The sequence below is a fragment of the Bidens hawaiensis genome, unplaced genomic scaffold, assembly GCF_021521415.1.
Source record: "Bidens hawaiensis isolate Kalapana, Puna unplaced genomic scaffold, B.hawaiensis_p1.1 tig00010168_1, whole genome shotgun sequence".
Lineage (NCBI taxonomy): Eukaryota > Viridiplantae > Streptophyta > Magnoliopsida > Asterales > Asteraceae > Bidens > Bidens hawaiensis.
In genome coordinates this window covers 407,655-429,992 of record NW_027491771.1, presented here as the reverse complement: position 1 = coordinate 429,992, position 22,338 = coordinate 407,655, and the positions used below count along the sequence as shown (strand labels likewise).

The window sequence follows — 22,338 nt, the reverse complement described above, 5'->3', positions numbered from 1 at the left end:
TCGTTGCTTCCTATACCCGCCATAACCAACAACAACAACAACATATATTCGTTAAATATGCTAATAATAAATGTCTCAATATACTTTCCCTCTACATATCTTGTCTCCGTCCCATTTTGTGGTTAATTCTAGCAAAACGATCGTCGGATGCTCTCACGGCCTTTTATGAAGTTGGAGCCGCGGCTTTTATTTGGAACCCGAGTATTAGAAGAGGGTTTCATGTTGATGTCCCTATTATCATAACCGAGGGGTATCTTTGTGACGTTGTTTTAGGTTTTGGGGTTTGTCGTGAGACTAATCACCTCAAGATTACATGCACTGATCCTTTAGGTTGTGATTCCGAAGATAACGCAACTCAAGTTGAGGTCTTGACATGTCATGGTACATTATTAACAACCACAAGGGCTTGGAGAAGCCTACGCACTAATCTCCCTCGTAAGTCGCTTTTCTTTACTCGTGAGGACCATATTAGTCGTTCAGTAACTATAGATGGAGTTGTTTATTGGCTTGCTACTGAATGGAGTACCATCGGGTATTTGATTGTTTCATTTGATATCACAACCGAAGAATTTGGAGAAGTATACCTTCCGTATAGCTTAGCTCGTACTGAGCATTTCCTTACCTTCTCTAAGCTACGGGAGTCTCTTGTTGTGATTGAAAATGTTGTGTCTGAAAGAATGGTGTACAATTTATGGATGATGGAGGGCGGTGTTCCAAAATCATTTACAAAGATATCCACTTTCGATGTTAACACACACTATGACGCGTTAGTAGTGGGATTTAGACAGAGGGGTGATCCCATAATTCGGCTTAGTGATGGACAACTTGTTGTTTATGAGCCGCACTCAAGGCAGATGGATAATCTTGGGTTTGATGGAGCGGGGCATGTAGTTTTTGGGCAGCCCTACACGGAAACACTATTTCTTCATGATCAGCCGTATCTTACAGATGATACCGAAGTGGTTCAAGAGAAGTTGGCTTCACTTCAGATCGGGTATGCCCTTTGACCAAACCCATGTTTCAGAAACCGAGTTTCTGAAAACTAAGTTAATCCTAAGTCTTTTGTGTTTAACTAGAATGTAGTTAGTGCCCGTGTGTGTCGAATATTAGCATGGAAATAAAAAAATGAGCATTAATTACATTCTAGTCTTTTTTCTATGATATTAGGTAGATAAGTGATTGAATAACTTTGTTTTTGTTTACTCTGTATCACAATTAAAGGTTTTTGGGAAAACATCATATATAAAGGCTCTTTTTTAGTGCTCGTCTTAGTCACCCGAAATCTCTGTGACACCCTATTTATTGGCAATTCATTTATCATCTGTTAAGAGTTTACTCAAAATAACTAAACAGTAAACACACAAGGCTTCTGGATATGAAGCTACTTGCCTGCAAATTGCAACCTTTGTAAAAGAATATGACACTATTTATTTTTAAATAAAATATACAGCCAAGTTGACTGCATAATGATAAAAGCCAGTCTAATCAACAAACTATAAATCCAGACATTAGCCACATCAGTTCTTCCAACAAAAGCATTAAAAAAATAAACAATTGTCCGAAAAAATAACGTTACAGTACTCATCGGTTTTTCACAAAACAAATACTCTCCTAAACCACATTCCCGAATTTCATAACTGTTTGCAGGCAGTTTAGTAAAGGGGCAAGATCGGCTTTTCACATCCCCTACGCATTAGTTTTCTTTAACCAAGACCTCTGAGCCCATTCCACACAGGAAAATTGTTTTACAAAATTACCATTTTAACTTGCAACCTCGATAGCCTCGGGTTCACCATCACTGTAATCCCCCCAACGCTTGACCGGTTCCTCAGCCTCTGCATTTTCGTTTTCAGCAACGGCTTCTGGTGATTCAGTAACGGTTTCTGCAAGCTTTTCTTCTGTTTCAGATTCGGTTTGACCAACGACTTGACCAATGGTTTGACCAACAGTTTCCACATTTGACTCATTTTCTTCTGTTTCAGCAGCAGCTTCTTGAGTGATTACTGATGGAGATTCAACTGAGCTAACTGGAGATGTAACTGAGTCAACTGGGGACACAGGGTACCCGGTTTGACCAGGTGGGAACCTGTTCATGGCAAGAGGGTAACCATTTGGAGAGAGAGGATAGCCTTCAGGTGATACCAGGTAACCGTTATGAACCCAAGGCTGACCAGGAACGAACTCAGCTGCACGTGGGTTCATGATTCTTGATGGTCCTGTTCCATCCGCGGGCTTATTACGTGGGACCCGGTTCGCGGATCGGTTATACCCACCAGCTAACCTTGGACCATACGGAACCCTGGCGGTTGCTGACTGATGTGGCGATCTACGGGTCGGGCTAACCGTGACCATTGTCGGTATGTTTATAGGTGCGGGTAATATCCCTCCATGCTCGTTTAACAGTATTGGAAGTGACCCGAAAACTGGAATGTTAGACGGATTAAACGGTGGTGCAGCTGCAGAAAGCTTCTTTGTTATCTCTTTTTCTGCAGCCACTTCTTTCGGGCCATCTTGACCCGATTCAGAAATATCAACTTCTTTCAGGCTATCTTGACCCGCTCCAGAAATATCAACTTCTTTCGGGCCATCTTGACCTGATTCAGAAATATCAACTTCTTTTGGGCCGTCTTTTTCAATGGCCTGTGTTTCAGACACAATGTCGGGTTTTGGGCTTTCAAGATTGGGCTTTTCAGGCCCGGGTTCGTTGGCAACTTCTATTTCTACTTTCTTTTCCTCAACGGTATCTCTAGCGTTTTCTTTATCGGACTTTTCGATGTTTTCGTTCTTTTGTTCAGGTTCGGGTTCTGGTTCGAATTTGGGTTCGGGTTTCACTTCATCTTTGGTGACTGGAGAAGGGTCTTTTGGTAATTTTTCAGCCACTGCTTTCACAATGGTACCCGGTGCAGCTAAGGCAACTTCCTTGTACGAAAAAAGTTTTCCAGCTTCTTTAACACAAACCGAACTTAAAACAGGAGAGCGTTTCACAGCCTGATCACTTGAAGTTGGGTTTGACTTGGGGGTTGACCCTGAAGTTGGATTGGTCAACTTTGGGCTAAAGCTTTGACTTTTAACAAACTTTTTGGTAACATCTGGTGTGGAAGTGGTAGATTCGGTAGTGTTTGTTTTTGGGGATGTGAAATTAGCAGACTTTGATCTGTATTTTGATGACTGAGAACCGTTTGTGAAATTTGTATTTATTTTTGCAAGATTCGGTTTTCTAGAATTTGAAGATTTGCGTGCTGCTTTAGAAAATGCTTCTTGCCATCCTTCATCCGAGTAATCAACTTCTGCAATTTCAACAAATTGTTCCTTTTCGATCCGCTCAGGTTGAACTAAACCTGAGTTTTTATTCACTAAAACGTTTTCTTGTTCAGATTTGATCTGTGGTTCAGATTTGATGTCTGGGACAGGAGGTGTTGGAGATAATACTTCTCTTTGAAGCTGAATCTCATCGGTTACAGATTCCTCATTTTGTCCTGATTTTAATTTAAGCTGGATGATCGAAAGACAATAAAATGACAAATATTAATATATATGAAAAAATAATGTTGGTTGTGTAACAAGAAAATAAACTAAGGAAAAAAAGTTACCAGCTTTGCACGCGCTTGTTTCTTTTGGGCATCTCGTGCTTTCATATCTGCATCTGGGGCTATATAATCCAACAAATCCGATACACTAACACAAAAACATAAATAAATGAATACAAAATCCATACTTATCTTGTAAAAATAAGAAATAAGAACGTACCTTAAATGGCCTTTGCTAGAAATAGATGCATCGGGCTTCGGGGTACCATTTCGTGCAGCTTCTTGTTGCTCCAAAGCCTTAGACTCAAAGTATTCAAGCCATGCAGCTGCATCCTACATTATCTTACATCTTAAGTTAGTAAAAGTAAAATAAACAACTTGATATATAAATAAGTTTTATAAAGTTATTATGAAGTATTAACCTGGGTACGGAGATCTTCAGGTCCAAGTTTAGCTTGCAGTATCTGCAAAGTGGTCTGCTCATGTTGAACACTCAACGAGTATGCTTCCATTAATGAGAGAGCAATTGCTATTGCATGATAACTGGCAGCAGTCTGAGAAAATATTTGATTAAATGAAAATTCTAAATAAAATGAAGTATCCAGTCTGATAAAATTACCTGTATGTGATCGGCTCCAAGCAGCCTTTGATTGCACTTGAGGGCCTCGTGAAGGTACCTAAGGGCAATATGGACATTTCCTAAACCTTCTTCCATCATTGCTACATTTATGTAGGTAGCAGCGGTATTTGGATGAGATGGTCCACACGTTAAATGTAAAAGATACAGTGCACGATTCACATACCTGAAAGTAGATATAGAGTAAGGTTAGTTTTGTCATTTGCACAAATGAAATGATACTGAAATGAAATACATACTTTAAAGCTAGCTCTGTGTGCTGGAGACGATAGTAGAAAACCGCAAGGTCACCATAACTCTTCATTGTATCTGGATGATCAAGCCCGAGCTCCCTTTCATTAATGTCCAGAGCTTTTTGCTGATATATAGTCGCCTAATATTGGGTTCAAAAATAATTCTGGTCATAAAGTGGAGTACATGTGGCAATTTGACCCATTTACTTATGCTTAATCACTAACGGCCCAACCTCTAATCGGTCAACAGGTAAACAAAACAAGTTGAAAGTTGCTAAATTGTAGCTTAGCGCATAAAAGATTACATAATTATTGTTTTGAAATAATTAACAAATGTACTCATATACCTGATTAAAGTCTCCAGTGTGATAGAGCACCACAGCCAAAAGACTATACGCGCCAGCTGTCATCCGATGATATGGACCACAGACAGATACAAGTTTCGCGAGTGCCTGAACAACCAGGTTTAAAATGTGTTTCAAATAATAACATAAAGATAATATAAAAACCATAACTGTTAATTAAAAACAAAAGATTATGTTACCTTAGTTCCATAGTTAACAGCATCTTCCAGTTTGCCTTTATCCAATGATGTTTTAGACGACTCTAAAAGCGTGCGTCCATCAGCAGATGAACATGCAACATGCTGTATAAAAATAGCTCAAATGTTAATAATACACAATTATCAATAGGAAGCAATATATCATTGTGTTTGACCTTATATATAGGAACCATGCTAATGATATCCGTCTTTCTAAAAGGAGATGCTGAATCCATATCATAGTCTCGTGGAACAAGCTCAAGGCCAACCTGGCAGTTAAAACTTTATAAAATCAATATATCAAAAGAACAAAAACTAATATTGATTCACCTTTAACTCGTGTCAATAGTGTCATACCTTGTGGCAAAGCCCCCGAAGAATGGATAACTTACGAAGATCGGTACGACGTTCATTTTTCAACTGGTATGCAAATCGTTTGGATAAAAAGCATTCAACCCATTTCCATTTTAAGTCATCATCATTAGTAGCGGGTGTTCCTAATAATAGATTTAAGCAAGATGCTACTGATCCAGCTAAATCAGAAACATTATCAACAGCTGCTATAACTGCTTGCAAGATATGCTTGTAGGCCCGAACAACCATTTCCTGAATACATAGTGATTGAACATGAGGAAGTTTGTCTGCAAGTTCAACCTGACACAATAGAGAAGCAACACAAGTCAGTTCGGGTTATATTTATCTCTAACGAGTCAAAAGGGTCAATAAAAAGAAAAGAAAGAATTACCACTCGACCCAAGGAGCACATTCGCAAACCCCTTGTGTGCATGAAATCCGTTAGTGTTCTTCCATCAACAGGAGAAAGTTCGAGTGAGCCAAAATCAGCCACCTAACAGAAAATAGAACTTAAACTATTAATCACACTTTTGATGCTACATATTTTCATGATCTTAGTAATTTCAAACAAACTAACCAACTTTGGAAGAGCAGTATCATCATAATACTTGTGTGCCAATTCAATCAACTCATCAGGTGACTGCCAAAAAAACAAAGTTATAGGTGCTTCGTGAGCCATTAATTTCATAAAAGTTCAAAAACTTATACTAGAAACTAGAAAGTAAACCTTAAGGTGGAGACCAGTATCTGATTCTTTAAGACGCAAATAAGCTGCTTCCGGAAGCAAATCTCTCCACAGTTTTTCCATTTCTTCATCCAATTTTGCAGCCTCTTTGCTACCACTATCATCTGATTTATCATTTGTGACAACTTCTTGTTCGGTTTTGATGTTTTTATCATCAGATTTTTTCTTGATTTCCTTCGGTAGTCCCTTCCCGAGACCCTTTACAGGTGGTTCTACCTTATTAGCTTCTGAAGCAGTTTTAGAATCAGATTGGTTTTGTAAATGTTGCACCCAACATGCTCCAAGCTCCCATCTGATGGATTTTATGTTTTTAGAGTCTTCTTCCTCCATTTTCTGCAAACTTTCATTCAAGATTTTCTTAACCAAAACCTTTGCAGAATGCATATCTTCAGCAACCGATGGTGATGTCGTGGATGACTTGTGTAATAACATTCTCAGACTGATAAACAGTTAGAAAACAAGAAAAGCAATTAGTTACCATACAAATCATCAGGACAAAAGGTGTTTCAAATTAATAATTTAACTTTACAATTTGCATATTGTCAAATGTAGAAATACAATTAGAAAAGAGATTTTGTTAGAAATACCATTTATGTTCGTTTGTCTTCATCAACTGTTCGTTTAGAATATAAACGAACAAACATAAGCACGCTCATTTTCTTAAAGAACGAATATGAACAAGAAAATCTATTCGTTTAAGAGGTGGTGTCTGTTCGGTTAAAGTTAAACGAACGAACACAGGCAAGTCCTGTTCGTGCTTGTTTGGTTTGTTTAAAGGCCTGCCAATACATTTTTTAACAACTTTTAACCTGGTTCCTTTCTCGCTACCCTTTTTTTCCCTTTTGACCGGTTAGGATTTAACATAATTCACATTGACACATTCATAAAACTATACGATTTGTGAAAGTTTTGACTTTTGAACTGACCTGTTGACATTCAAAGCATTAGCACCGCCTTCAGGTTGGTCCTCAATGTCAATATCTTGAGGAATCGGTTTTCCATCCCAGTTTACCTCACCTTCAACTTTCACAACAGCTGTATAACCACAATGTCTAACAACCACAATGCCTAAAGTAGAAGTATCCTGCATGCCATCACCACCTTTTTTCAGAACAGGGTGTCAAAAAACCAGTAACAAATAATATAAAAATACTAACATGTATGGTTGCACTCTCATCTGCTGTAACACCTTTAAGCAAGTTTCTCTTAGCAAGTTCCTCATGCGATAATCCAAGAACACGACTCCCGTCATTTTTACCATCAATCTTTGTGCTTGCATCTGCCACATCTCTTGAAATCCTAATAACCAAATCTCCAACTTTCTCCTCGTGTAAAACTAAATTAGAATCGCTACTTTCTATAAGATTCCTAATAACAGCCACTGCTTTCAAAACTGAAACATCGACAAATAGGCAGTGTAGTATAAAAGCTTTTCTATCTCTAATTTGTCTTTCTTCTTGAGTTTTAGAAGGCATTGCTGCTAAAATTGCAAATTCTTGTGCCCATTTTCTATGATCATGTTTACCATCTCTTCCTTGTCCACCACCATTTCCTCCCCAAATTTCATCTTCTACTGGAAGTGGAGGAAAAACAGATGGTTTATCAGCAACAACTGGTGTCACCACCCAAGTGTTTGCACGAAAACCGTAGGGAAGATTTCCAAACTGTATAAAAAGTCAAGAAACAAACATTTTCACAAAGTTCACTCAACATTTTGGTGCTAAAGTGGTTACTGGTTAGTGATTTAACTTACTTTGTTGTGCTCAATGAAGGCTTTCATGAGAGCTTTGTATGCCTGCAGTTGAAGACATTTGAAGAACAATTAACAAAACTGATCTCCAACAATTGTGTATACAAATGCAGTAGGTTTTTACTTACACCATCAAATATCCTACTTATCTGCTGCAACAGACCAACTAAACAATGAGTTAATAGAATTCGCTTTCCGGCTGGATAGAATCCTTTTCTGGAAGCAACAATTGTCATCGGCTTCCCATTACAAACACGAACCTGTAAATCAAGTAATTAGACATCGATGAAACTTGTTTTAGTGGCTATGATGTATACATAACATCAGTTCATACTAGTGGTGTGCACATAGGCTGTTCAAAAAGTCCGTGGCTCGCTGCTTGCTTGAAGCTCTCTCGAAAGTAGCTCGAAAAAAGCTCGAATCTAAACAAGCTGGCTCGGCTTGATTTCTAAACCAGCCAAGCTCGAGCCAGCGTTGGCTCGGTCTTGGCTACTTTAGATTAAGCCCTAAATATTAATATATAATAATAATACATATATTATGCCACTAGAGCTTTAAAACATTATAAAAAAAAGAACAAAAATAAAAAATATAACGCTATAAATTCTCTAGTTATAATATTTATATAAATTGCTGTTAATTTTTTCTTTTTGTCGTTTATATATCAATATCTGTAAAAAAAATAAATTAATTAAAAAAAATAAATAATTAAAAAAATTAACGAGAGCTCAGCTCGAGCTTTAAACGAGCCAAGCTCGAGCTTGATTTTCAGCTCGATAAAGTTAACGGGCCGAGCACGAGCCAGCTTGTTTAAGTTCAAGCTCAGGCTCAAGCTCGCCCTGGTTCGGCTCTATTACAGCCCAGTGCACAGTTCAACTCGGTTATTAGCCTCAACCGAAACCAAAGTGATCGGTTAAACTAGTTTATTAACCAATCGGTGTGCAGTTCCATCGGTTTTCGGTTAACGGTTCGGTTATCACTTATCATACAATTTGCTAGCAAATAAATTATTCTCACATCAATCTGAAAGAAATCATCATCCGTTTTATCCTCCACAAAAGGCCGAGCAGATCTCTTAATATCTGCGACAACACAATCACATAATCATGACGTATTATTAATTATTAATATTTATAAACATAAACTGAACCGGACATACACTGGACCGGAGGCGTAAGGTGAGCGAACGAGAAGAAGTCGTAGAACTGTCCGAGCTTCGGCGGTGGATAAATCTCCGCCGTCGGATCAACCTTCTCAGATGAACCGGATTCTCCATTGCTTGAATCCGGTCCGTTAGGTGCCGGTCGAGTAGGATTATTGCCAAATGCGGTGGTGCAGGCGACGATATCCAGCAGTCGCCGGACGTGTGCGACGGCGAGATCTTCGGTGTAATCCTCTGCGTAAAATTTTTAGAGATAGTTTCATATTAGTCCCTTAAGTTTTACCTTTTGTCAGTTTGGCTACAAAAGAATATGAGTTGTTAGAGCTTAGAAGCAAAGGTGCACAAATCTTTTTTAACACTCGATTTTGGGTGCGGAACCAGGTATTGCAAAATCGGGTATTGGTCATCCCGTGTCAGGTTTGGGTTCAGGTATTATCTCTAAAAATCATATCCTATACACCGGGTTCGGGTCGGGTATAGAACCGAGTATTTTAAAACCATGTATTTGAATACCCTATTTCCGAGTATTGAAAAAACCTTATTTTTGGGATTTGTTCCGAGTATTTTTCGGGTATAAATTGAGGTGTTTAAGTGGCTGCACTTTTTTGGGGTACTTTTCAGGTATTTTTTCGGGTAATTTTGGGTATAGATCGGGTATTTAAAAAACTAGGTTCAGGTATTGGAAAAAACCGGTTCTGGGTATGGAACCGGTTCCGGTTTTCGGGTATTACCGAGTACAAATCGGGTTCGATTGCAGTACAGGTTTTGGTACTTAAATGTATATCTATCCCTACCGTACGGGTCAGGTAGTTTAAACCTGCAAGAATCCGGTTTCAGGCTTTTTTTCCAAATGAACCGGAGTCACCATTGCCGAATCTGGTCCGTTAGGTTTTTTTTTTCCTCTCAGTTAGAAGTTTACCTTTGAAGACCGTTAAGTGGCATGGTTTGAGAGAGGCGATTTCGACGGAGTCTTTAAGCCTTGGTCCACGCACCTTTCAATTTGTCAAATAAATGCATTAAAAATCAAATTTAATTTCAATAAATGAATATAATAATTCATAACTTAAATTCGTAACTTATTATGTCCTTAATTCGTTAACTCTAACGGATGTAACTTATTAATATGGTGAGCTAGTAAACTCTTTTGTTAATTATTGACTAGGGGAGGACAAGCCTATATGCTAAATTGGGATCAATCTATGATAATTTTATTTCCAATTTTAGCAAACACTTGAACCAACACCTTTTTAAGTTCAAACAAATGAACATGATGATGACCAACTGTAATATACCGAAAATTCGAAACAATAAAATAATAAATGTCGATTGTTAGAATATTGATAAACCGATAAAACGTTAATAAACCATGATTTAAATATATAATAATAATATTAATAATAATAATAAAAGTAAAAGTAATGATAAATGAAGGGCTATTCTTGCCAATTAATGAAAGAAAATTTGAAAACAATGCAATCTTCTTCTTCCTGACTTTTTTGACGATGTGATCGACTCAACAACAAACAATACGACTATATCAGGATTTGATTTTGTTTCAAACTCGTTTAATATATATATACGATAACATTCCAACGATTTTCATTGATCCAAAAACCTAAAATCTTAACCTTTTCTCTCTACCACATAAACCACCGCCGCCTCCCTGCAACTAGCCGGAGAAACCGCTAACGGTTGTAGCTTGAGGCAACCACCGTTGCTGCATACGGATCTATGTTAGCAAGAAATCACCAACATCCTCGTTTCCTGCTCTTTCGAGTTACGCCACCCACAACGGAATCACGAGTGCCGGAACACGGCGCCACCACCACCTGTCGTTCGAACACCACCAGCATCGTCACGCTGCTTGCTGCCACCACCGCTTCCAGTTATCACCGGAGAAAAACATCGCCACCGCCGCTACCGGTTCGGATTTGTTGTAACTTGTATGTGTAAACAGTTAGAGGTAAAAACTTTGATTCTCTTCTAATCTTTTAATACAAACTTAAGGTTTGTTGCTTGTTGAGTATCAACGTTTGATTCCGGCGACAAAACTCTTTGACAACCATAAGTTATTTTTGAAAGGTTTTAGAACACACACTTAGTTTTCTTACAACTCTAGTTGTTGCTTTGTTTTTCTTTTTATGATATTGTTCTTGAAAACGTTTACTTCATGGTCCACCTACTTCCAAAATATATATAAGAGGAAGAACATGAACTGGTACAGTAGGTATTTTTGAAGCCTTAATAGTGTTATTCTTGTTCACTAATTCATCTATTTTTCTTTTATACACGGTTTAATAGAGTTAAATCCATGAGATCATTCTCATATTTATTGTAAAACAACTTGTCTAATTAGCTAAAAAAAAAATGTTATGGTGAAAGGTTTTAAAAGTTAACTATTAATTGTTTCTGTACAAGGCAATTTTGAACCCTAAACGATGATGGAAAGATATAAGTTAAAACGTAAAGGTCATTGTCACCGGAACATTTATAAACCAAGGAATGAGACAACTTAACGTAAGCTAAGTAAATCTTATATATTTGAGATGATTATAATGTAGGTGCTAGTACGACTTAGCGTGACATGAATTTATTTGCTTATGCTTTATGGCTAAGGTACGGTTTCTGGTTTTCTTCACTCATAGTATTAATTATATTCCGTTACTTCGTAGTACGGATTCTGGTTTCCGTCACTCATAGTATAAATTATATTCTGTTACTTCGTAGTACGGTTTCCTGTTTTTGCTATTTTTAGTATTAATTATAGTCCGTTAGTTTGTTGTACGGATTCTGTTTTTCTTCACTCATAGTATTGGTTCTAGTCCATTTTATATTCGATGTCCGTCACTTCGTAGTGCGGATTTTTGTTATCTAGTTCGGTTTATTCGTATGATATGGTTATATTAATTTTATAGCATGCAATAGGTTATATATATTTTGAATTCATTATTGCATGTTCCTGTTTAAATATCTTTTAGTTATACGACTTTAGTTCAGTACTCTGTTACCCGAGCATTTCTGACTTGTCGTTGGGGCGTCAACGACATGGCACTTATCGTGACAGTGCGTAATCAAAGTTCACGGCGTCTCTGAAAGTACTCATGTAGTACCTTGGCCACTTAGAGGCGTATAGATCGATCTTAGCTCCGACTCCTGACTCCTGACTCCTGACTTCTGTTTGAGATGGAACAATGTGTGCACGCCACCCACACCGTCTCCTTGGTGCATGGACTAGCTAGCTGTGTACCCCTCTGTTTAGGCTCTGGGTGCTTCCGTATTACACGACCTATTTATTTTAACATCATCGTCGTGTATTTTAGTAATTATATTTTGTTTCGCTATATTTCTGGTCCGTTTTGATATGTGTATACGCATTTGGTTAAATTTGAGTATATTCAGATTACGTCCCGATCGTGTATCGGATTATGTTTCGCATCTAATTCTAGTTCGGTCTAAAACGTGGTTTTATATCCGCAATAGTTTCAGTTTTATTTCAGCATGTGTTTTGTCTTATGTATGCCTTTACCTGTACTATTGTTCTCTCCGTTACTGGGCAATTTTTGGCTCAGCCGTATTTTCTTGTTTGTGTCTGTCTTATTTGCTAACAGGTAATTCGGGAAATCGGGGAGATCAGTGATGAGAGTAAAATGAAGCTCAAGAATAAGGACTTGATTTAATTTTCTTTAAGCATTTAATAAATTTGACTTAGAATTTCTTTCAGTGTTTTTAACTCTTTTGGTTGTCATGGGATTCTTTTCATTTCATTTAAATGGTTTTTGTTTGGTCTATGATATATGTAATAGTGACACGTCAGCCTGCTCCGGGTTGGGGTGTTACAGTTATGGTATCAGAGCTTAGGCTCTTTCCTGTCGAAACTTAAAAATATTTTTATTTTAAAACCTAAATAAATATGACATGTGAGGATTGGGTTGACGTTGGGCTAGGATTTCCTCTCTTGTTTCTATTCATCCGATTCGTTTCATGAACTATTCATTCTGATATGAAGACGTTCTAATACTCTATGTATATTTTTCTTTTATTCCTAACAATCGTGACCAGCATGTGCTCATTGATTCTAGTTTCGTTTAGTTGTTCGTGTCTCAGTAGTTATCGATACACTAGGTGGTACTCTTTCTAGCCTGGTTTGTTTTCTTTAACTAATGTGCCTTATACGTGCTAACTGATGTGCCTTATATGTGCTAGTTGATGTCGGGGTAACCCACTCCGTGTTCTCGCAATTTCTGTCAAACTTCTTAAAATATGTGCCTCCTTAACTCTTTGACTTTTAGTTGTTGTTACCTCTCTGTCAAATGTAACTGTCTATCTACTGTATAATATGGTTCCTTATTTTAGTAATCTTAAATTTCGAGGCCGATGTTTTTTTTTAGGAGGTAAAGGGTTGAAATACCCGATAGTAATGTAACGTATAGAGTTAATTTCGAGGACGAAATTCTTTTAAGGGAGGTAGAATTGTAATATACCGAAAATTCGAAACAATAAAATAATAAATGTCGATTGTTAGAATATTGATAAACCGATAAAACGTTAATAAACCATGATTTAAATATATAATAATAATATTAATAATAATAATAAAAGTAAAAGTAATGATAAATGAAGGGTTATTCTTGCCAATTAATGAAAGAAAATTTGAAAACCATGCAATCTTCTTCTTCCTGACTTTTTTGACGATGTGATCGACTCAACAACAAACAATACGACTATATCAGGATTTGATTTTGTTTCAAACTCGTTTAATATATATATACGATAACATTCCAACGATTTTCATTGATCCAAAAACCTAAAATCTTAACCTTTTCTCTCTACCACATAAACCACCGCCGCCTCCCTGCAACTAGCCGGAGAAACCGCTAACGGTTGTAGCTTGAGGCAACCACCGTTGCTGCATACGGATCTATGTTAGCAAGAAATCACCAACATCCTCGTTTCCTGCTCTTTCGAGTTACGCCACCCACAACGGAATCACGAGTGCCGGAACACGGCGCCACCACCACCACCTGTCGTTCGAACACCACCAGCATCGTCACGCTGCTTGCTGCCACCACCGCTTCCAGTTATCACCGGAGAAAAACATCGCCACCGCCGCTACCGGTTCGGATTTGTTGTAACTTGTATGTGTAAACAGTTAGAGGTAAAAACTTTGATTCTCTTCTAATCTTTTAATACAAACTTAAGGTTTGTTGCTTGTTGAGTATCAACGTTTGATTCCGGCGACAAAACTCTTTGACAACCATAAGTTATTTTTGAAAGGTTTTAGAACACACACTTAGTTTTCTTACAACTCTAGTTGTTGCTTTGTTTTTCTTTTTATGATATTGTTCTTGAAAACGTTTACTTCATGGTCCACCTACTTCCAAAATATATATAAGAGGAAGAACATGAACTGGTACAGTAGGTATTTTTGAAGCCTTAATAGTGTTATTCTTGTTCACTAATTCATCTATTTTTCTTTTATACACGGTTTAATAGAGTTAAATCCATGAGATCATTCTCATATTTATTGTAAAACAACTTGTCTAATTAGCTAAAAAAAAAATGTTATGGTGAAAGGTTTTAAAAGTTAACTATTAATTGTTTCTGTACAAGGCAATTTTGAACCCTAAACGATGATGGAAAGATATAAGTTAAAACGTAAAGGTCATTGTCACCGGAACATTTATAAACCAAGGAATGAGACAACTTAACGTAAGCTAAGTAAATCTTATATATTTGAGATGATTATAATGTAGGTGCTAGTACGACTTAGCGTGACATGAATTTATTTGCTTATGCTTTATGGCTAAGGTACGGTTTCTGGTTTTCTTCACTCATAGTATTAATTATATTCCGTTACTTCGTAGTACGGATTCTGGTTTCCGTCACTCATAGTATAAATTATATTCTGTTACTTCGTAGTACGGTTTCCTGTTTTTGCTATTTTTAGTATTAATTATAGTCCGTTAGTTTGTTGTACGGATTCTGTTTTTCTTCACTCATAGTATTGGTTCTAGTCCATTTTATATTCGATGTCCGTCACTTCGTAGTGCGGATTTTTGTTATCTAGTTCGGTTTATTCGTATGATATGGTTATATTAATTTTATAGCATGCAATAGGTTATATATATTTTGAATTCATTATTGCATGTTCCTGTTTAAATATCTTTTAGTTATACGACTTTAGTTCAGTACTCTGTTACCCGAGCATTTCTGACTTGTCGTTGGGGCGTCAACGACATGGCACTTATCGTGACAGTGCGTAATCAAAGTTCACGGCGTCTCTGAAAGTACTCATGTAGTACCTTGGCCACTTAGAGGCGTATAGATCGATCTTAGCTCCGACTCCTGACTCCTGACTCCTGACTTCTGTTTGAGATGGAACAATGTGTGCACGCCACCCACACCGTCTCCTTGGTGCATGGACTAGCTAGCTGTGTACCCCTCTGTTTAGGCTCTGGGTGCTTCCGTATTACACGACCTATTTATTTTAACATCATCGTCGTGTATTTTAGTAATTATATTTTGTTTCGCTATATTTCTGGTCCGTTTTGATATGTGTATACGCATTTGGTTAAATTTGAGTATATTCAGATTACGTCCCGATCGTGTATCGGATTATGTTTCGCATCTAATTCTAGTTCGGTCTAAAACGTGGTTTTATATCCGCAATAGTTTCAGTTTTATTTCAGCATGTGTTTTGTCTTATGTATGCCTTTACCTGTACTATTGTTCTCTCCGTTACTGGGCAATTTTTGGCTCAGCCGTATTTTCTTGTTTGTGTCTGTCTTATTTGCTAACAGGTAATTCGGGAAATCGGGGAGATCAGTGATGAGAGTAAAATGAAGCTCAAGAATAAGGACTTGATTTAATTTTCTTTAAGCATTTAATAAATTTGACTTAGAATTTTTTTCAGTGTTTTTAACTCTTTTGGTTGTCATGGGATTCTTTTCATTTCATTTAAATGGTTTTTGTTTGGTCTATGATATATGTAATAGTGACACGTCAGCCTGCTCCGGGTTGGGGTGTTACAGTTATGGTATCAGAGCTTAGGCTCTTTCCTGTCGAAACTTAAAAATATTTTTATTTTAAAACCTAAATAAATATGACATGTGAGGATTGGGTTGACGTTGGGCTAGGATTTCCTCTCTTGTTTCTATTCATCCGATTCGTTTCATGAACTATTCATTCTGATATGAAGACGTTCTAATACTCTATGTATATTTTTCTTTTATTCCTAACAATCGTGACCAGCATGTGCTCATTGATTCTAGTTTCGTTTAGTTGTTCGTGTCTCAGTAGTTATCGATACACTAGGTGGTACTCTTTCTAGCCTGGTTTGTTTTCTTTAACTAATGTGCCTTATACGTGCTAACTGATGTGCCTTATATGTGCTAGTTGATGTCGGGGTAACCCACTCCGTGTTCTCGCAATTTCTGTCAAACTTCTTAAAATATGTGCCTCCTTAACTCTTTGACTTTTAGTTGTTGTTACCTCTCTGTCAAATGTAACTGTCTATCTACTGTATAATATGGTTCCTTATTTTAGTAATCTTAAATTTCGAGGCCGATGTTTTTTTTTAGGAGGTAAAGGGTTGAAATACCCGATAGTAATGTAACGTATAGAGTTAATTTCGAGGACGAAATTCTTTTAAGGGAGGTAGAATTGTAATATACCGAAAATTCGAAACAATAAAATAATAAATGTCGATTGTTAGAATATTGATAAACCGATAAAACGTTAATAAACCATGATTTAAATATATAATAATAATATTAATAATAATAATAAAAGTAAAAGTAATGATAAATGAAGGGTTATTCTTGCCAATTAATGAAAGAAAATTTGAAAACCATGCAATCTTCTTCTTCCTGACTTTTTTGACGATGTGATCGACTCAACAACAAACAATACGACTATATCAGGATTTGATTTTGTTTCAAACTCGTTTAATATATATATACGATAACATTCCAACGATTTTCATTGATCCAAAAACCTAAAATCTTAACCTTTTCTCTCTACCACATAAACCACCGCCGCCTCCCTGCAACTAGCCGGAGAAACCGCTAACGGTTGTAGCTTGAGGCAACCACCGTTGCTGCATACGGATCTATGTTAGCAAGAAATCACCAACATCCTCGTTTCCTGCTCTTTCGAGTTACGCCACCCACAACGGAATCACGAGTGCCGGAACACGGCGCCACCACCACCACCTGTCGTTCGAACACCACCAGCATCGTCACGCTGCTTGCTGCCACCACCGCTTCCAGTTATCACCGGAGAAAAACATCGCCACCGCCGCTACCGGTTCGGATTTGTTGTAACTTGTATGTGTAAACAGTTAGAGGTAAAAACTTTGATTCTCTTCTAATCTTTTAATACAAACTTAAGGTTTGTTGCTTGTTGAGTATCAACGTTTGATTCCGGCGACAAAACTCTTTGACAACCATAAGTTATTTTTGAAAGGTTTTAGAACACACACTTAGTTTTCTTACAACTCTAGTTGTTGCTTTGTTTTTCTTTTTATGATATTGTTCTTGAAAACGTTTACTTCATGGTCCACCTACTTCCAAAATATATATAAGAGGAAGAACATGAACTGGTACAGTAGGTATTTTTGAAGCCTTAATAGTGTTATTCTTGTTCACTAATTCATCTATTTTTCTTTTATACACGGTTTAATAGAGTTAAATCCATGAGATCATTCTCATATTTATTGTAAAACAACTTGTCTAATTAGCTAAAAAAAAAATGTTATGGTGAAAGGTTTTAAAAGTTAACTATTAATTGTTTCTGTACAAGGCAATTTTGAACCCTAAACGATGATGGAAAGATATAAGTTAAAACGTAAAGGTCATTGTCACCGGAACATTTATAAACCAAGGAATGAGACAACTTAACGTAAGCTAAGTAAATCTTATATATTTGAGATGATTATAATGTAGGTGCTAGTACGACTTAGCGTGACATGAATTTATTTGCTTATGCTTTATGGCTAAGGTACGGTTTCTGGTTTTCTTCACTCATAGTATTAATTATATTCCGTTACTTCGTAGTACGGATTCTGGTTTCCGTCACTCATAGTATAAATTATATTCTGTTACTTCGTAGTACGGTTTCCTGTTTTTGCTATTTTTAGTATTAATTATAGTCCGTTAGTTTGTTGTACGGATTCTGTTTTTCTTCACTCATAGTATTGGTTCTAGTCCATTTTATATTCGATGTCCGTCACTTCGTAGTGCGGATTTTTGTTATCTAGTTCGGTTTATTCGTATGATATGGTTATATTAATTTTATAGCATGCAATAGGTTATATATATTTTGAATTCATTATTGCATGTTCCTGTTTAAATATCTTTTAGTTATACGACTTTAGTTCAGTACTCTGTTACCCGAGCATTTCTGACTTGTCGTTGGGGCGTCAACGACATGGCACTTATCGTGACAGTGCGTAATCAAAGTTCACGGCGTCTCTGAAAGTACTCATGTAGTACCTTGGCCACTTAGAGGCGTATAGATCGATCTTAGCTCCGACTCCTGACTCCTGACTTCTGTGTTGAGATGGAACAATGTGTGCACGCCACCCACACCGTCTCCTTGGTGCATGGACTAGCTAGTTGTGTACCCCTCTGTTTAGGCTCTGGGTGCTTCCGTATTACACGACCTATTTATTTTAACATTATCGTCGTGTATTTTAGTAATTATATTTTGTTTCGCTATATTTCTGGTCCGTTTTGATATGTGTATACGCATTTGGTTAAATTTGAGTATATTCAGATTACGTCCCGATCGTGTATCGGATTATGTTTCGCATCTAATTCTAGTTCGGTCTAAAACGTGGTTTTATATCCGCAATATTTTCAGTTTTATTTCAGCATGTGTTTTGTCTTATGTATGCCTTTACCTGTACTATTGTTCTCTCCGTTACTGGGCAATTTTTGGCTCAGCCGTATTTTCTTGTTTGTGTCTGTCTTATTTGCTAACAGGTAATTCGGGAAATCGGGGAGATCAGTGATGAGAGTAAAATGAAGCTCAAGAATAAGGACTTGATTTAATTTTCTTTAAGCATTTAATAAATTTGACTTAGAATTTCTTTCAGTGTTTTTAACTCTTTTGGTTGTCATGGGATTCTTTTCATTTCATTTAAATGGTTTTTGTTTGGTCTATGATATATGTAATAGTGACACGTCAGCCTGCTCCGGGTTGGGGTGTTACACCAACACCTTGTTAAGTTCATATGTTCTTTTTGATGAATGCATTATAATATTATATATGGCATGTGATATCTAATCTTTTTTTTGTCTTATTAAATTTATGAAATTCAAGTTTAACACTATCATACAATCGGGGCCAAGATTACAAAAAGCATATGCTTTCACAAGCTTTGCCAATAGAAATAACCTAATTACTAGTTAGATAAGACTCAAAATACATAGCATTTGGGTTAAGAACGTACCCAACCCGTCAATGTTTGTTATATGTTGTGTTTTGTTAATTATCAAGTTATCGGATATGAGTTGACGTTATGTTAAATACCGATTTAAAATTTTATAAAGAAAACAAAAGACAAGTGTAAACAAACTGAGCTACTCTTGAGACCATGTAGTAATGAAAAGCTAAAAGCAAGTCAGTCTTAAATGTACTAGAGCTCGAGCCTAAATTTGTTATGCTTTAATAAAAGAGTGTATTAGTTACATAACTATAAATGTAAAAACTTTTATTTAATTTACTACATATATAAGTAAATGATATTATTATTATTATACATATGATTACATTAAATTAAATAAATAATATACATTAGAGATGTAATTAACATATAAATGTATACTAATAATAATACTTGTATAAATAAAATAAATTAATAAATAACAAAAACTTAAGTTGAAATTTAGAGCTTTATATACCCATAATCAAGAAACATTTAAAAAAGAGTTAATGTCCATTTTCGTCCCTGTAGTTTACTACTTTCGCCACTTCAGTCCAAAGTTTGAATTTTTTTCAATTTAGTCCTTATAGTTTTAAACGTTAGCCAATTACGTCCTCTCGTCTAACGGCATTCAACTATGCCGTTAGTTTAAGGGGTATTTTTTTCTTTCTCCTGTTTATTTTTAGTTAATGCTCAGTTTCATCCTTGTGGTTTGATACTTTTGCTACTTTAGTCTAAAGTTTGAAATTTTTTCAGTTTTATGTTTAATTTATTCAGATTTTTTTTTTGTCTATAGCCCTTAAGAGCATAATCCAAGCCCAAAACCATTAAGCATCGACCAAAACAGGTTTACGTTTACTCTGTCGATAACAATAATCATACCCCATCGTATTTAGTTTCTAGGCATTTTCTAAACTCTCCCCCATAGTTGAATTCATTGGTAAAGTGGTCAAGATAATTCCCTAAAACCGTACTATACCGACAAAACTAAAATCGTTTATTTGGTTAATGCATAATAGTTAGGGTTTAGATATTAACATATAGTAGCAAACATCTTGGTCGAAATCAACATCAGGAGGTCGAATATCCCGCATTTCCATGTTTGCTCAAGAAATCGATACACTAGATCGTATGTGTGTTCTTCAAATCGTGGTGTTGTTCTTGAATTCTTCATATCGACTACAATTCTAGGGTTGAATTCGACGAATTCAAGAACAATACCACGATTTGAAGAACACACATGCGATTTAGTGCATCGATTTCTTGAGCAAACATGGAAATGCGGGATATTCGACCTCCTGATGTTGATTTCGACCCAGATGTTTGCTACGATATGTTAATCTCTAAACCCTAACTATTATGCATTAATCAGAGAAACGATTTTAGTTTTTTCAATATAGTTCGGTTTTAGGGAATTACCCTGACCACTTTACCAATGAATTCCATCACGGACTGAAGTAGCAAAAGTAGCAAAAAAAAAAGCTGAATAAATTAAACATAAAATTGACAAATTTCAAACTTTGGACTGAAGTAGCAAAAATATCAAACCACAGGGACGAAACTGACCATTAACTAAAAATAAACAGGAGAAAGACAAAAATACCCCTAAAACTAACGGCATAGTTGGACGCCGTTAGACGGGGGGACGTAATTGGCTAATGTTTAAAACTATAAGGACTAAATTGACAAAATTTCAAACTTTTGACTGAAGGGACGAAAGTAGCAAACCACGGGACGAAAATGGCTATTAACTCTTTAAAAAAATATTAATACGTGTGGTTGTGGGCCCCTCTTTAACTTGATAAAGATCAAATATATTTGTGGATTGAAATGCTCTCATATCCAACACAACATCACAAAGTTTGAGACATTTTTCTAGAGTGGGTCTTTTTAAGGTCCCACTAATTGTCTTCTCTAAAAAGAAAATCTAATATTTCTGTCTTATAATGATATAATCTCAAACCTATAATTGAATAAAATTTACTTTTATAACATTGAACAAAATAACATAACAAGTAACACATTAATAATATATTAAAAATACCTCATGGGACAAAGAGAAGTTGGTCAAGGGGCATGATTCCACATGAACTGCTAAAAGCTTTCTAACATCTAAGATCCTGTCCGTTGATATTCCCTATAGTCAAATTACATAGAAAAAGTCAACCCAATCTAATATTCATAGTGACCACACATGTAAACATGTCTACACCCATCCACACCAAATAACTTCACTTTTCATTACCTTTAGCGTTAGCTGGGCTTCTTCAGGAGTCTCTACCACAATTTCTATAACCGTTGGTAATACTATATCAAAATTAAACAAACAAATATTAGGAAAAAACAATTGTTTGTTATCAAGAAAACGGTAAAAATATACAAAAAATGCTTGTTATTTAACATATCTTAACTCATCGAAAACTGCTTATGAAAACGCAGAAAAACGTAGCAAAACTAGAGATATTGAAACTAATATGCAATCATGCATAACTTACTTTTAACTTGATAATCTTTACACGTGAATAATATTCGCAACACGCAAAGAAAATGTGGGCATTATTTATTGTTGTTGTAGGTAATGTCTCACCTAACCAACTTAGATATAGCATATGTATCAATATATATACACAACGCCTTTAATACATAACCGATTTCAAATAAATAACTACAAAAACATTTAATAAACTTGTACGTAGCATCCACCCATAATTCACGAGAATTAGAAAGACAGTGAGGTAAGCAGTTACATAGTTATAACCATCTTCAGGCTTATCTCACTTAACTTGAATTTCAATAAACGAACACCAATAACAATAAAAGAAAAATCAAACGAACGAACAAACAAACAAACAATCGTACCTTTCTCTTCCTTCTTCTTCTTGTCGCCCTTACCTTTATTCAGTTTCCCCTTGCTAGCTTTCGGAGCCATGTTAACGACCGATACAACTACACGTTACTAG

General features: G+C 36.2%; 1 protein-coding gene across 1 annotated transcript; it reads right to left on the bottom strand.

Moving 5' to 3' along the window:
• Positions 1 to 1,531: 1,531 nt before the first annotated feature.
• On the bottom strand, positions 1,532 to 22,307 carry LOC143534486 (protein REDUCED CHLOROPLAST COVERAGE 2-like). The gene is made up of 23 exons (XM_077028961.1): positions 22,238 to 22,307; positions 21,624 to 21,685; positions 21,423 to 21,515; positions 9,869 to 9,941; positions 8,947 to 9,183; positions 8,805 to 8,869; positions 7,916 to 8,047; positions 7,791 to 7,832; positions 7,195 to 7,701; positions 6,964 to 7,121; positions 6,020 to 6,476; positions 5,870 to 5,932; positions 5,684 to 5,785; positions 5,296 to 5,592; positions 5,115 to 5,207; positions 4,942 to 5,043; positions 4,745 to 4,849; positions 4,404 to 4,537; positions 4,147 to 4,330; positions 3,950 to 4,081; positions 3,748 to 3,860; positions 3,591 to 3,675; positions 1,532 to 3,492 (listed from the first exon to the last, which is right to left on the bottom strand). The coding sequence occupies exons 1-23, from the start codon at positions 22,305 to 22,307 to the stop codon at positions 1,762 to 1,764; spliced, it is 5,037 nt and encodes a 1,678-aa protein (XP_076885076.1). The 3' UTR covers positions 1,532 to 1,761.
• Between the last annotated feature and the right edge of the window lie 31 nt (positions 22,308 to 22,338).